The sequence below is a fragment of the Furipterus horrens genome, unplaced genomic scaffold (assembly GCF_987537825.1).
Source record: "Furipterus horrens unplaced genomic scaffold, mFurHor1.1.pri manual_scaffold_11, whole genome shotgun sequence".
Lineage (NCBI taxonomy): Eukaryota > Metazoa > Chordata > Mammalia > Chiroptera > Furipteridae > Furipterus > Furipterus horrens.
The window spans coordinates 17,458,343-17,473,355 of record NW_028327181.1 but is presented as its reverse complement, the minus strand read 5'-3'; the positions used below and the strand labels follow the sequence as shown (position 1 = coordinate 17,473,355).

At 42.9% G+C, this 15,013-nt stretch overlaps 1 gene segment (V, D, J or C); it reads right to left on the bottom strand.

Moving 5' to 3' along the window:
* Positions 1 to 6,927: 6,927 nt before the first annotated feature.
* Positions 6,928 to 14,608, bottom strand: LOC149997089 (immunoglobulin lambda variable 2-like). The segment is given in 3 exon segments: positions 6,928 to 7,635; positions 14,101 to 14,422; positions 14,532 to 14,608. Coding segments are annotated over 3 exon segments (474 nt in total).
* Between the last annotated feature and the right edge of the window lie 405 nt (positions 14,609 to 15,013).

The window sequence follows — 15,013 nt, the reverse complement described above, 5'->3', positions numbered from 1 at the left end:
TTTGCTGTTTCATGTTACTTGTGAGTGTGTAAACTCTGCTTGTATATAGAGAGTTTTAAGTATTTAATTTTATTTTCTACTTTTTCCATACCTTGAAGATTTTAGTGTTAACTCTAATCAGACTGGAATGGTGTTGTTATGGCTTGGTCCTGTTTGCTGCTGAACTCCCAGAAGTGCCTCTGTTGTGCCGGCCTAAAACAACCCGGCTCTGTAAGCCTGGATGTGCAGAAGTGGAGGGAGAAGCTGTGGCATGAATGGAGAGCAGTGGCTCTTTTTCCCCGTTGAGAGAGAGGCACACATTCACTTGCCTTCGAGCTAAGGCATAAGGAAGACTGTGTCAGAGGGCCTTTACCCAGCCCGAGTACATCCAAGAAAGCAAAACCATCACAATGGAATGCCTATGTTTGGTGAGGGGTCCCTGCAGACACCAAACAAGCTGGAGAAGCAGACGTAGTTAATGGAATGGTGCCTGGTGCCAATGAACCTGCTGCTGACTATTCCACAGGGGAATTTGATATGTTCCCTCCCCTCTTCTTTCTGGTTGGCCTTCAGTCAGAATGAGCTATGTCCCTCACAGCCACGGCCATAAGGTAAGGTTTTCCAAGGGAAACAGGCTCTGACATGCATAGTTTGAACTGTACTGGACCCATAATTTTAACTGAAAAGGGCCAAACAAATTGTATCTGTCCAGTTCATGGACTGAGCTTAATTTAGTCTGTTAAGCTGGAATGGGGGTTGTCCAAGAACAGTAGGTATAGTGGATAAAAATAGCCCAGGTACTGACTAAACTGAAGCTGGTTATAGGGCTTTTCCTTGTATTTTTTCTGTTCATGTATCTTACCCTAATTGAACATGTGAAATTTGCAGTTTTGTATCTTGCCTTGTTGGACATGAATGTATTATAATGAATGGTTATTATTCTCTTGTGTGTATAATTTCCCACTTTGTGAAATGAATACTGTTTGGGTCTTACTTGACCCATTCCAATGTGCAAGAAATGACCCTTTTATTTCAATAAGTATTGCTTCTGTGGGTTCCCGGGTTGAGTCTCTCTCGGTATATTCTGGTGCCATCCTTCCTCCACTCCAACCCAGGTACCCAGGAGCTTCTGTGCGCCATTCAAGGAATCTGGGAGCCTGGCCATAGATCTAAGCCTGGAAAAATATTTCCCCCACTGCTTTCTCCTCCTTGTTAAAGGCACCTTATCTTTCTTCATTCCTTTCTTCCCTCCTCAATCTAGTTAAATTCCTTAAGCTTTCCCTAAAAGTTGGGAAGTGATAATCAGGGCCTTAGCATGCCTCTTAGAGTTGGGGAGGAAGGACTACAGACAGCAAGGTAGCTGTGGGTATATTGTCTGATTTTGATAATAATCTCAGTGTATAAATGTGCTCAATGCTTGACTGGTAGATTGATTTGCACTTTGAACATTTAACTAGGCCTTTTCAGTTAGTTTGCTTGGATCAAGGCACTTTGCTAAAGTTTTAGCCTGAACCCCTTTATTTAGGTGGAGAGAGACAGAGAATGAGAATTCTACTTGTTCTAGTGTCAGGTGGAAACTACTGTGTATTAACTAGAGCTCCAGACTTTGCATACTTACCTCCCTTATTCTGTTTTGTTGGTAAAAATATGATATGCTTTAGTTCTGTGTGTTTGTGGTTGCTTAGTTTTATTAACTATTACTGCTGCTTGCTCCTTTACTAAACTATGCCTCTAAGGAGTGCAAATTGTTGTTTATTGCCAAGGTTTTGGTGACGTGGCCCCTGCCTGCCTCCTCTCTCTCTCTCATTCTGTACCATGCTACTCTATCATTTTCCCCAGTGATGCACTATTTTTGACACACTGGCCTTGCTTATCCTCAAGCAAATCACATTTTTTCCCCAATCCAAAGACTTTGCAACTGCTATTCTTTGTCTTAGAAAGCTCTTCCCCTAGACCTGCGTGGTTTGCTACCTCAATTGTTGGACATTTCCTTTGATTCACTGAGCTTCATCAATGTTCTTAAAATGACAGACACTGAAATTCGGCCCCTACCCCTTTTCGCCTCTTAAAGACACTTTATGCCTCCCCTCTCCTTTCTCCTCTCTCTGATCTAGTTAAAGTTCCTAGATTTTCACAAAAAACTGGGAAAGAACAATCATTAAGGACTTTGCTTCTCTCTAAGAATTGAGCTAGCTGAGTCCATTTCTGTGCCTGCAACCAAAAGAAAATTAATGTAGTGAGTTGAGTTCCTTCAGGAGCTTTCTCTGTTTTTCTATTGATACCTCTATATTTTTTAAGGCAATGTCACTTTGTTTTGTTTACAAATATATTGAATAGCTGTCAAGATTACTATTTTGTAATTACCCTGTGTGAATTACCTTGTCTATTTTGCTTGCTTGTTCTTTCAGATAAATCTTATTTTATTATTGTTGCCAAAAATTGTAAGTAAAATAGCAATTATAGTAATAAAATGTTCTTTCGAAAAAAACGTTTTTAGTATTTGTCTTTTCATCGATAACATGGCACATTTTTAGTTTAGTTAAATTTTTTTTTTTTTTTTTAGCACTACGATGTAAACTCTTCGGATCTTATTGCATTGGCCAGAACTCCTAAATGATGATATGAAAATAGGATTTCTTGTTCTTGATTTTATTGAGAAATGCTTTACCATTAAAAGTAATGAGTATATTGTTTAATGAATTTCTATTTCGAATGTTTAAAGAGAATTGTTGTTTAGTTTTATTGGATAGTTTATGACATCTATTGAGATAATCATTTACTTTTTCTTTACTGACCCAGGGTTTTGCTTGGCTGGATTCACAGCTTTCCTATTAGAAACCTTCCTTTCCTTCCTTTCCTGAAGCAAAAATAGTTCTACTTGGTGTTGAGTATTATCCACTACTCAGCATATTATTCCCTTTCTCATTTCTAATGTTGAAATATATTTTCTTTTTCTTTCATTAGATTTGCCACAGTTTTATCAATGTTTGATTTACTTTTTTCAAGAAGCAGCTCTTGATTTATTATCCCAAGTAGTTTTTATTCTCTATTTTTGTCTTGATTCATTATATACCTACTTTTTAAAGAATTGTTCTTTTTATGGCTTTTTATTTTAAAAGCAATTTTTTTTCTATATTACAGGATTTAAGACTACTTGACCTGATTATAGCCTATCTGAATCCCAAATATTTTGATGCATATTTTCATTTTTATTTAAGTTTTAATTCTCCATACTTTTTTTGGTAAATTCTATTAACAGTTGCAGGCTGAGAATCAAGTTTTCCTTGGAGCTTTGAAGGTGTGTGTTTGTTATACACTGACATGTCTATTTATATACACATCCTTTTCAAATTACTACATAACTTATTTTAAAAGGATTTTTTTTGTTTCTATGGTAAAAATATGAAGTGTTTTAATCTAAACATCTAGCCCTCAAAATGAATATAGTATAAAAGGTAAAGGTATGAAAATGCTCATTTGAGAAAAATTCCTAGTAACAAAATGTTAAAGAAAAATTATTCTTGACACTGTTAAAGATGGTGAGGAAAACTTTATTCAAGGAAGGACTAGTATGCCACTAGATAAAATGGGATTTTGTAATATGGGAGAGAGACTGAGCTTAACTCTGACTCCACAAGTTGCGAAGTGTGGATTTATAGCTAGGAACAGGGTGGGTGTCAGTGGATGGGAAATAACTTAAGGAAATCTCAGGGGTGAGGTAGATTCTGGCTAAGACAACTTGACAGGATTATTGCTGAAGACAGGCCAGGGTGATAAGGAATTTGATCAGCTATTAAGGGTGGGGATTTCCCTTAAACTGACCCAGCAGGAATCATGCTAAAGCCAGAATAAACAGGAAGAGCCACTGGGTTAAAGACAGAGCTCAAAGTTGGGAGTGTATCGGTTATCTACTGATGTACAACAAATTCGTCGTCGTCGGCGGCGGCGGCGGCAGCCGTCCGTCTTGAGAGACGATGGTGTAGCTTCTTAAGAGTCTATCTGCACCGCCGAGAATGGTTGTGCAGTCCGACTCGGGAGTGACACGGTATCTGTCTCCTCCCGTGTTGACGCTGGAGTGTCCTCTCCAGTGAAGCTACAGAGCCTGGGCAGGGTGATATGGAGGGTCTGCTGTTGCCCATGCAGCAGACCCCCCCTCTCTTCGCAGCTGAAGGGTCCAAGGGAAAGACGGAGTCAATACAGCTTGGCTTCAGGTGCGCCGCAGGAGTTGCAGGTGTTGACTACAACGTCAAACCGCCTTAGGGACTCCGGCTCCGGATTTTCTGTCGGGGTTTACTCCCTTAGCCTTTCCCCTGAAGAGGTATGCCGCAAGGCAGCGGAGGTTTTTTGGAGTCAGAGTTTTCCTTCTCTGATGTGCCCTGACTGGAAGATTGAACCAGCGACACTTAGCTCGCAGGCCGACGCTCATCCACTGAGCCAAACCAGCCAGGGTGTACAACAAATTACCACAGAACTAAGACTTATTACCTCTCACTGTGTCTCAGAGCTGGGAAACCAGGAGCAGCTTAGCTGAGTCATTCTGCTCCAAGGTTTCATGAAGTCCCAGTCACCTGAAAGGTTGACTGGGGCTCGAGGATTTGCTTCCGGGATGGCTCACTCACATGGCTAATGCGAGGATACTTTAGTTCCTTGCTGGCTGATGGGAGAAAGCCTGTTCCTCCATATGAGCCTCTCCACTGGGCTACCTGAGTGTCTTCAAGTCATGGCTAGCTGGTTTCTAGAGGGAGTGAAGCCAAGGGAGTGAGCAAGGAGTCTGCAGTGCCTTTATGACCTAGTCTCCGAAGTTTCACTCTTGTAATTTCTATGATATTCTATTCATTAGGGGGGAGACACTAGGTTCAGTCCACATATCAAGGGGAAGGTAATTATGTTTCACCTTTGAAGGTGACTCAGGTCCATTTTTTACTTTTCGTATCACTACAGGTGATGATGCTGTTACTAAACGTTCCACCACTACGTAACTCCTCTCTCAATTTTCTAATAACATGTTCCTCACTTCCTTTTAAGCCACATTGAGCCCAGTTTTTTTCCCCCCACCAAATAGGGCTTGTACTGATTCTCTTCAGAGTCCTTCCAGCTTTTGCACACCGCCCAGTTCCAAAACCACTGCCATGTTTTAGATACAGTATTACAGCAGCATTCCCCTCCAGGCACAAAATTTGTATTAGTTATCTGTTACTGTATAAAATATTACTCTGATCTTACCAGTTTAGAACAACAAATATTTATCTTGTGATTTTTCAAGAACCTGGAATTTGGAATTGTGTTAACTCAGTATTTCTGGTTTTACTGCTTTCATGAGGTTGCAATTGAGATGTTGGCTGCAGCCACAATCATCTGAAGACTTGACAGGCTGGAGGATTAGTACTATGGTCTGTTTATCTCCCTCCCAAATTTAAGTTGAAATTCTAACCCCCAGATGTGATGGTATTAGGGGGCGGGGCCTTTGGGAGGTGATTAGGTATGAGGGTAGAACCTTGTGAGTAGTATTACTGCTCTCATAAAAGAGATCTCACAGAGCTCCCTTGCCCCTTTTCCATGTGAGGACATAATGAGAAGTCTGACCTGGAAGAGGGCCCTCACCTGGTCATGCTGGCGTTCTGACCTTGGACTGCCAGCCTCTGAACTATAAGCAATACATTTTTATTGCTTAAAAGCTACCATATCTTTGGTATTTTGTTAGAGCAGCTTGAATGGACTATGTCAATCAATTTATAAACTTGATTGGCTGTTGGCAGGAGGCCTCAGTTCCTTGTCACGTGCTCCTTATGGCATGTCATCTGGCTTCTGGCAGTCTAAGAGAGCAAGGAAGAAGCTGCAACCTAGCTTCAGGGTGAAATATCATCACTTCTGTTGTATATTGTTGGTCACACAGACCAACCTTGACATAATAAAGAAGTGGACCACAGGAATACCAGGGGGCAGGGAATCCTTGGGGGTCATCTGGGAGGCTACCACAGGGAGAATGGAACATTAGAAATTTCATGACATTCCACAAGGAATTGAGAAAACCTAGTTAATGGTCATGGGGATACCTTCCCACTCTCTAGTTTGCCATTGTGGTTGACACCAGTTTGAGATGAGATTTTTTTTTAGAATTAAGTACATAAATTTAAAAACTTTGAATATATAATATATTCACATTGTTCAAACATTAAAAAGTATAACAACTTAGATTCTTTTTCAGCCTTCCAGATAATTTATCTTTTCTTTTTTGTAGGTAACTAATTTATATTACAGTTTTTGTCTACTTATTTTTGGACAATGTAACATGTTTATAATGTTTTATGGCATAAAAAGTGGCAAAATTATTGCCTGAAATTATGAAAGATAATTAAAATATTTTTGAAGTGTTTCTAAAGATTACTAAGAAAAATCTCTAATGCACTACTATAAAATTATTGTAAAGAGAATAAACCTGGCTGCTTCACAAAGAAAAATTATAGCTAGTTAATAAACAAATGCAAAATACTCATCAATCTCAACAGCAAACATAGAAATGGAAATTAAAACTGTGATATCTTATTGATGAATATTGTAGGAATTACAATGTCTGCATCAGTGAGAGGGTGATGAAAGGAATGTCAATTGGTATAAACCTTTCAAAATGAATAAAAAAGCAATAATGTCACAGTCTTTCATAGATTTTATAAATTCAATAAAAATTTACATAATGAATGCTTTATGTATCAAAATTTAGCATACAAGAAAATTCAAGGTTTTAGTTTGTACTTACAAAAAGTGGAAATAACTTAAATGCTCAAAAATTTTGCAAGATTTGAGTAATAAGAAATAAAACTATCAGGACACACATTTGTGTATACTTTGTGATCTGGAGAAAATATTTGAAGAAAAAAGACAAATATAGTAACTTCTATAAAAATCCAACTTTTTAACTATTTTGATCTTTACAAATTAGGAAACAATACTTATTTAAAAAAACACATCAAGATTTTATGCAGTGAACCTGATTGTTTTGAAAACATATAAAATAAGGAGCTTGTTTTCTTTGCTACTAGCAGTCAGAAGTACATCTTCGAGAGATCCTTTTTTTGGGGGGAAAACAATACTTGATCATGAACTCTTATCTAGTGAAGCTTCTGTTGTTCCTTATCGATTAACAAAATATTTGGGTTCTGTTTTTCTAGACCTATCTTCTCCCAAAATACTCACTGAACCATTTTAGCTTCCTTCCCTGAACTATTTATTTTTTTCTCAATGAGTAGCTAGTATTTAGGTTGCCTTGAGAGCTAAAATGTCTTCCATTTGATACCCAGTTCAAGAGATCTCATATGTAGACCCAGGCAGATTCATGCCTCACCATTCCTCATCAGGGTCTCTCACCAAGGCAAGCACCAGGATATACCAGCAAACAGTAGTGCTCAGCCTGGTCCTTGGGGTGGGCCTCTGAGAGGGTGAGAGCAGCTTTGCCCCTAGCAGGGAGCTTGGAAAGTGAGCAGGGGTTCATGAATGTTTGCTTTTATATGATGAATCAGTGTCCTTGAAACTTGATGAGGCTTCTTCTGGCTCCATTATGGATCATCTCTGGTGACTACTCCAGTGTTGGAACTGCAGGTGAATGACTGTCCCTCCTGGTCAGGGAGGACCCCTGAGTAACCATACCCTGAGAAGAGACTCCTGAAACAAACAAAAAAACCCATGGACATCCAATTAGGAACGAGGAAGGAAAACAGATCACTCTGAACACTGCTCTCTGAAATTTCTATGAACCTGGGCAGCGAGTGAGAAGAAGAGAAGAATCTAGGCGAGATGGTGTGGGTGTTCCAGGGACCCACTGGCTCCACAGTAAGTGCTCGCCCCTCTGATGACTTTTAAATTGCTTTCCCTCTTTTGGTAAAGGTTGGGCGTTTGTGTGATACATTATACAAATCAAAGCCCTTAACTCCCCCATGTCACCACCACCACCACCACCACCACCTGCAATTCTTGCCCCGGTCCAGGGAGCAGCCTTATTGTCCAGGGGAGGCCCAGGGTGGCTCTTAACTCTGGATTTTCCCCGTGGGAGGAAACAACTTCTTAACCTCTCAGCGTCCAGTTCATTAACGTGAACCACTCAGGTTTCTGAGAAGACCCACAGTGCCCCCCATTTGTGACTTCTTTGGGCCAAGGAAGTATGGCGCCCTTCTTATTTAACAACTTACTCTGGCTTAAACTTTTGTTTTTTTGTTTTGTTTGGTTTTTTACATCTCCACTTTGCTTCCCAGACCAGCCCACATTCAGACACATAATAAAAAACTGTGCCAGTCCAGCAGGGAGGTTAGGCTTGGGGAACCCAGACAAGAAGGGAAATCTGGAGCATTTAAAAGATGAGAAGCACAAACTGTCTTTGTCATTATTTAGGGGAGGGAGGGAGAGAGATTGAGAGAGAGAGAGGGAGAGAGAGAGAGAGAGGGAGAGAGAGGGAGAGAGAGAGAGGGAGAGAGAGAGAGAGAGAGAGAGAGAGAGAGAGGGAGAGAGAGAGAGAGAGAGAGAGAGAGAGAGAGAGAGAGAGAGAGAGAGAGAGAGAGAGAGAGAGAGAGAGAGATCCTGGTTTGGGAATTAAAGGCCCTTCTGATGTTTTAGCAGGCATCTGAACTATACCATTGTCAGCAGGTCAGCTGGCCATGTCAATAAAAATGGCATTCTAGACCCTAGGAAGTATTCATGAATTTTATGCATCTTGGAGGATTTCAACTTGAAGTGCAAAGCAGGAAAGGACTCTGTGACCTGCAAAATATGGGAGGTGCTTATTATTAAAGTTTATTATTATTTGCGTTTAATGCCTACCCATAGCTCTGCGGTGAGAGACTGAGATCTGCACAATATTTAGCATACTGTTTTGAGCGAGAAATTTAGGAGTTTTTACAAAGGAAATGACTCGTTATATGAATAGAAGTAGTCTGAAAGTTCAACATGCAGAATGTAATAGAGAAAACACATAAAATCCCTACAGTGCTCTGAATAAGTAATGATTTAAATAGGTGAAGAATACCCCAAAGCATGCAGAGATGTTGATTGTATTACTAAATGGGAAACTGGATTATGAGATAAATCATAGTTTGACCCTTCTCTCTTTCTTAGTTCCGCTACTAAACCTTCACTCTGCCCCACCCTAACTAATACTTATATAGAAACAAGAAAAACAAAAACCTGGAAGGATATTGTTACCATACGTAGTTAGCTAGTTATTAATAAGAAAGAGTAGGACTTCTGGCCAAGATGGAGGCCTAGACTGATACACCTTGTCTCCCTCCACAACTAAGAAGGAATACAACTACCGCAAAACCAGCAATAACCAGAAGTTCCAGAAAATAAATGGAAGTCCAACGTATGAAGTTATAAAGAAGTGATGCTCATCCGGACAGGTAGGAGGGGCGAAGCCAGGGCAGAGAGGTCAAGCCGTGCTGGCGGCGGCAGCAGCAATGACGGTGGCAGGACAGCAGTAAGCACAGACACCTGTATTTAAGGAGAAGTGAGAAGCGCCTGGGGAGCACCCCCAGCTGCAGACCAGACCCATCAGCTTGCAATTCCAAAGCTGGGGAAGGCAGACCCCCATTGCCTTGGACTGTGAGGCCCGGTGTGGGTGGGGATGGAGGAGGAGGCTCCTGATCTCTCAGCAGAGATTGAACGGCAGGAATTCATCTTGGACCCCCACCCCCGCAGAAAACGCCGGTTGTGACGAGTGCACAGGGCTCCCCCTCCTATAGCATAAGAGGTGTGACAGCTCTCCCCAGGAAGCAAAGGTAGACACAAAACTGTTCAGGATGGCACAGATCACGATAGAGATCCCGGTGACACAGCTGACCAGACAGCAAATTTCTAATCTAACAAAGCAGCAGATAGAAAATCTTTCTGAGGCACAGTTCAGAGCTTTGCATATAAAAGTGCTTATAGACCTAACAGCAGATCTTAAACAAGACAGGGAAGGAATGAAGGCTAGTCCTGCTGAAATGAACAAAAACACATACAAAACTAGTGGTGAGGGAGAGAAAACCAGGGATCAAATCAATAAATTGGAACATAGGGAAGGAACAAACAGTCAACCAGTGCAGAAAGAGGAAACGAGAAGTGAGGAAAATGAGGAGAGGCTCAGAAACTTATTGGAGAGCTATAAGCGGGCCAACATCCGAATCATAGGGTTGCCAGAAGGTGAAGAAGAACTAGAAGTGGAAAAATTACGTGAAAAAATAATGAAGCATAACTTCTCTAACTTGGGGAAGGAAATAGACTTACAAGTCCAGGAAGCACAGAGAGTTCCAAAACAAATGGACCCAGGAAGAACCACACCAAGACACATTATAATCAAAATGTCAAAAATTAAGGCTAAAGAGAGAATCTTAAAAGCAGCAAGAGAGAAGAAGAGAATTACATACAAAGGCATCCCAATAAGACTGTCAGCTGATTTCTCAAAAGAAACTCTGCAGGCAAGAAGGAACTGGCAAGAAATATTCAAAGTAATGAAAAGCAAAAACCTACAACCACGAATACTCTATCCAGCGAAACTGCCATTCAGAATAGAAGGGCAGAGAAAGTGCTGCCAGGACAAAGTAAAACTGAAGGAGTTCATCAGATTCAAACCACTGTTATATGCGTTGTTAAAGGGACTTACTTAAGAGAAAGGATCAAAGCTATGAACATTAAAATGAAAGCTGTATCACAACAACCAATAACAGAAGCTAGGGAACTGAAACAAAGGCAAACTAAGTAGGCAACGAGAGTGGGAAAAGAATGATAGGTATGGGGGACATTATGGGGGGAGGTCAGCAGGGAAAGGGAAGTGGGGAAAGGGAAGGAGATGGTGCAGGAATTAGGAAGCATAGTAGGAGGGAGTGGAGTAGACAGGAAGATGTTGAGAGGAACTATATGCACAACCAATGGGCATGGACTAAGGGGGAGGCGGACAACGGAGGGAGGGATGTCACTGGGTGGAGAGGAACAAAGGGAAAAGAAATTGGGACAACTGTAACAGCATAATCAATAAAGCATATTAAAAAAAAAAAAAAAAGAGTAAAGGGAAACCGAGGAGCATAAGCCTGCTTGCCTAGCCAGGGAACTACAGCATTTACAGACTCTGACACATTCCAGAATACTGCTGCAGAGGAGACTTAATCTTTGGAACACAGGAAATCTCTCCAGGAGCACTGCTCTCCCTCCAGCATGGGGGAGCAGGGAGAGGTAAGCCATGTGCCACATAAGTTAAAATGGCAAAGGCAGAGGTGCTTGACCATGGAGGCTTGTCAATCTAACTAGCGAGTGGACTCATCATAAGCCTGCAGAAGCTTGGAAAGATGACTGGTTGTTTTGAAAAAGCTCCTGGTCTTTCCCCAAGCCCAAAATACTATAATCCCAGAGGAACAAAAAAGTTCTCTCTTGCTCAGCGACCCACACTCACCCTGTTTGTTTGTGTGTTTGTGCATCTCTCTTGCCCGGGAGCATGTGACCATGTGGGTCTAGCAGCTAATGGGGGGGGGGGAGCCCACAGCAGACTGCATGGGCTCAACAGGGCTAAGCTTTAATAAGAAACAGAAACTCTGGATGCTGGCCTTTGTCTTCACCCTGATTTTTCTATGGTGTGATGGAGAAAAATGGGACACAGGCATAGATTTCTACCCGAATAAATCATCTTGCCACATCACAATATCCCATGTATAAGTCTGCGAAATGCTTTTCTCACGATGCTGTGGAAGAGCCTGATTTCCACCAACAATAGTATATGTTGTCAAAATATGTGCAAAGGTAAGATTATTAAACAGCTGTACATTGGCCATTTATTACTTATGTTATACTCACACTTTTCAACATTATTTAATTTCAAAGGAAAGTTTGGGAGAACATAGACTAGCAGTCAAAAAAAGCAACTCATTCCTGATTAGTGACAAGTCAGTGTGCCCACACCTTTCCTCCATGGCTCCACACCTTTGATCTCTCATCTCCAGGGGCATTGGCAGCCCTTTCACAGCTGCCTGTCCTTTGCATACCAGTCTGTCTCCAGCTTAGGCCACGCTGAATTTGTAGCCTAACAATAGAGCAGCAGAGATCAACAGCACAGCAGGCAGTGTTAAAGTATTTCTTCCTTCACTCATCCTCCTCTAGGCCCTACAGTTACAGGAAAATAAAGATAAGCAAGCTAAGGGAGATGGGGGTGGGGCCTATATATAGTCAGTCAGATGGGGTAAAGCAACAGAAGAGGGTGGACTTGACTGCACTGTAAAACCTGAATTCTGTTCCTGGCAGTAACACAGGCTAAACCTTGGGCTTTAGTGCCTTCTTTCTCTTTGTACTTTTTAAATCTGAGTAGATGAAATCCCCATGGAATGGTCACAAACATAATCAGACGCCTATAGCAATACACACACACTATAGAAAGAGGTGTTGACTCAACATTTTAACACGAATCTAATGAAATAGAACATCGAGATTTAAAATAAGTTCAATGTTCTCAGAGATTTAAGTAAGAATAATAATGGTAACAAAGTATTGAGAGCAATTGTTGCACCAAAAAGAAGCACTAATTCCCCTCCCCCAATTTTTGCACAAACATCATATCGACCAGATTATTAAAATTGTATCCCTATGTCATTCCTTATTTCCATTCTGTGTTTCATTTTTTCTCACAGCACTTACCACTTTCTACAAAATGGATCTTCCTGGCCTGTGTCTCCTTCTTAGCACGTATTCTCCATGAGCTCATCTGTCTGTGTCCTCAGCACCTTTCAGAACAAGGCCTGACTCATAGTCAATATTGAACTTGTACTAGATCAATAAATAAAGAAGTAGAAAAGATATGGGATATAGAACATGGAATTTACGTGCAGATTTATTATCAACAGAAACGAGGGTAAAAAGGAAAAAGGAAGAACGGTGAAAAGGGGGAGAGAAAACAAGGGAAGAAGGAAAGGAGGAAAGAGAGAAGAATTAAAAAGCATATTCATACAAACCTGTATCTAAAATAACCGATACATATGGAATGAGGATGCTGTAGGTTGGGCACGGGGAGTGGAACCAAAAAGGAGTGCGAGCTTGCTAAACTGCTTAGTGTTTACTTGCAGGTGAGTTGTCAGTAGGGACCACACAGCAAAGGCTTGACTGGAGCAGTTGGACCTGCTTTGTCACATGGCTGTTCTAGGCCTCGGTTCCTCACCAGGTGGGCTTCTTCATGAGGTCGCCTTAGTTAGGGTATCTTGGACAAGCAATCCAAGAGAAATCAAGAGAAAACAACCAAGACAGGCCACTGTCTTTTTAAAACCTGTATCAGAGGTGACATTGCATTTCAGTTCTGTGTCCTTTTTGTTAGAACTCAGTTGTTATATAATGGGTTGCTGATGTGTCTGTATCCTGGCCCCTAGGATGTTTTCTTCTTCGCAGCGTGCTACAGCCATGAGCCTAAGCCTGCCTACAACTAAAATCAAATCTTTACATATCCAATTGCTTTAAATACAGACCAAATAAACCCACGTGTATCCATTTAGGGCCTGCCTGCTTTGCATACCCCACGAAAGTGCACTCGGTGTGTGCTGGCCACAGATGAGAAAACGCTTGGGCTTTGATGGCCCCTAAACTGCTGCTGCCCTTCGTGGCTGTCTGGCCCAGGGTCTCCCAGCCATGCTGCTGAAAGGCATGCAGGGGACACGTGAGCCCTTCACTGACTCCCTTCCACCTGGGGGCTGCCCCCCCCCTTCCCTGCGTGTCGGCCCTGTGCCGCTGTATCCGAAGGTTTGTAGCTGTGAGGGACTTCGCCTCTCAGCTAAGCTTCCCCAGTGCCGCCCAGATGAAGCTCTGTGTGTTACTGCCACCTCATAACAGCTCCTTCTGCCTTTTTCCTGCATCATCCTGAAATGCTCAGACTCACCAGCCCTTCACTCAGTGCAGCCCGCACTCGAGGGAGGGGCTCACCCAAGAGCATGAGCACCAGGAGGTGGGGTCCCTGGGGGCTGTCTGAGTGGTTTCTAACAGCAGGGTGCCCTCTGGTCCCCAAAGATTCATGTCCCTCTCACATAGCACACACATTTCTGAGGTCTTGTGTTCTGCTTTGCACACGCAGAAAGGAAATATTCGGGGGCAGACAGTGCACTGAGCATGGGGGTATCTGTCTCACTTCCCCACCCGCGTCTGTCACTGTGGTAATGGTTGCTGTGCCACAGAGCACAGTAGTACATGGCCTCATCCTCCGGCTGGGCCCCCATGATGGTGAGCGCAGCCTTGTCTCCCAGCAGGCTGCCGGAGAATCTGGCAGGAACCCCGGGTACTCGATTGCTGGTACCACCTATTAGGCCCCGGGGTACCTGGTAGGGCTCCTGTTGGACCCAGCTGGCATAGTTACTCGTGGTGACAGCCCCAGCACTGGAGCCACAGGTGAGTGTGACTGTCCCCCCAGGAGTTGTGGAGAGTGACGCTTCCTGAGTCACCACAGCCTGGAAAGCGGTCCCTGAAAACAGGTGAGAGACCAAGGTCAGGAATGGGTACAGGGGCCATGAAGGTGCCATGTGGCCGCTCTCACTGACCCCCAGCCCCCAGCCCAGAGAGTCTCCCCTCACCTGTGCAGTGAGCCAGAAGTGTGAGCAGGAGAGGAGCCCAGGCCATGGTGTAGATGCCTCACTGCTGTGCTCCTCAAGACCCCGCAGCACAGACTCGGCCTGCACAGCTCTCCTTATAACTCCTACCACGTGTGGGTGGGGCTGCCATGCAAATGAGTTCTACTCTCACCGTTGTTCAGCAGTGTGGCCTTGTCACAGCCACTGAGCTGTTCTACTTAAGTGACCACGTGGTAGTGGGACCCGGGGAATAGAGGACCCTTTCACGGCTGAGCTTGTTTTCCCAGGCACTGGCCCACAGCCCCCTCTAGTGTCCATAGTGAAAATATCACCAATGACAGAGGCACTCCTGCAGGGCTTTCCCTATTTGCAATCCCTCTTTCCTCTGGTCCGGAGTCATTTTCTCTCCGGAGGTCAGTTAAGTGCCTATGACTCTCAGGCAGAAACTGGACAGAGGCATTTGGGCAAGGGGAGGCCTGAGTGAA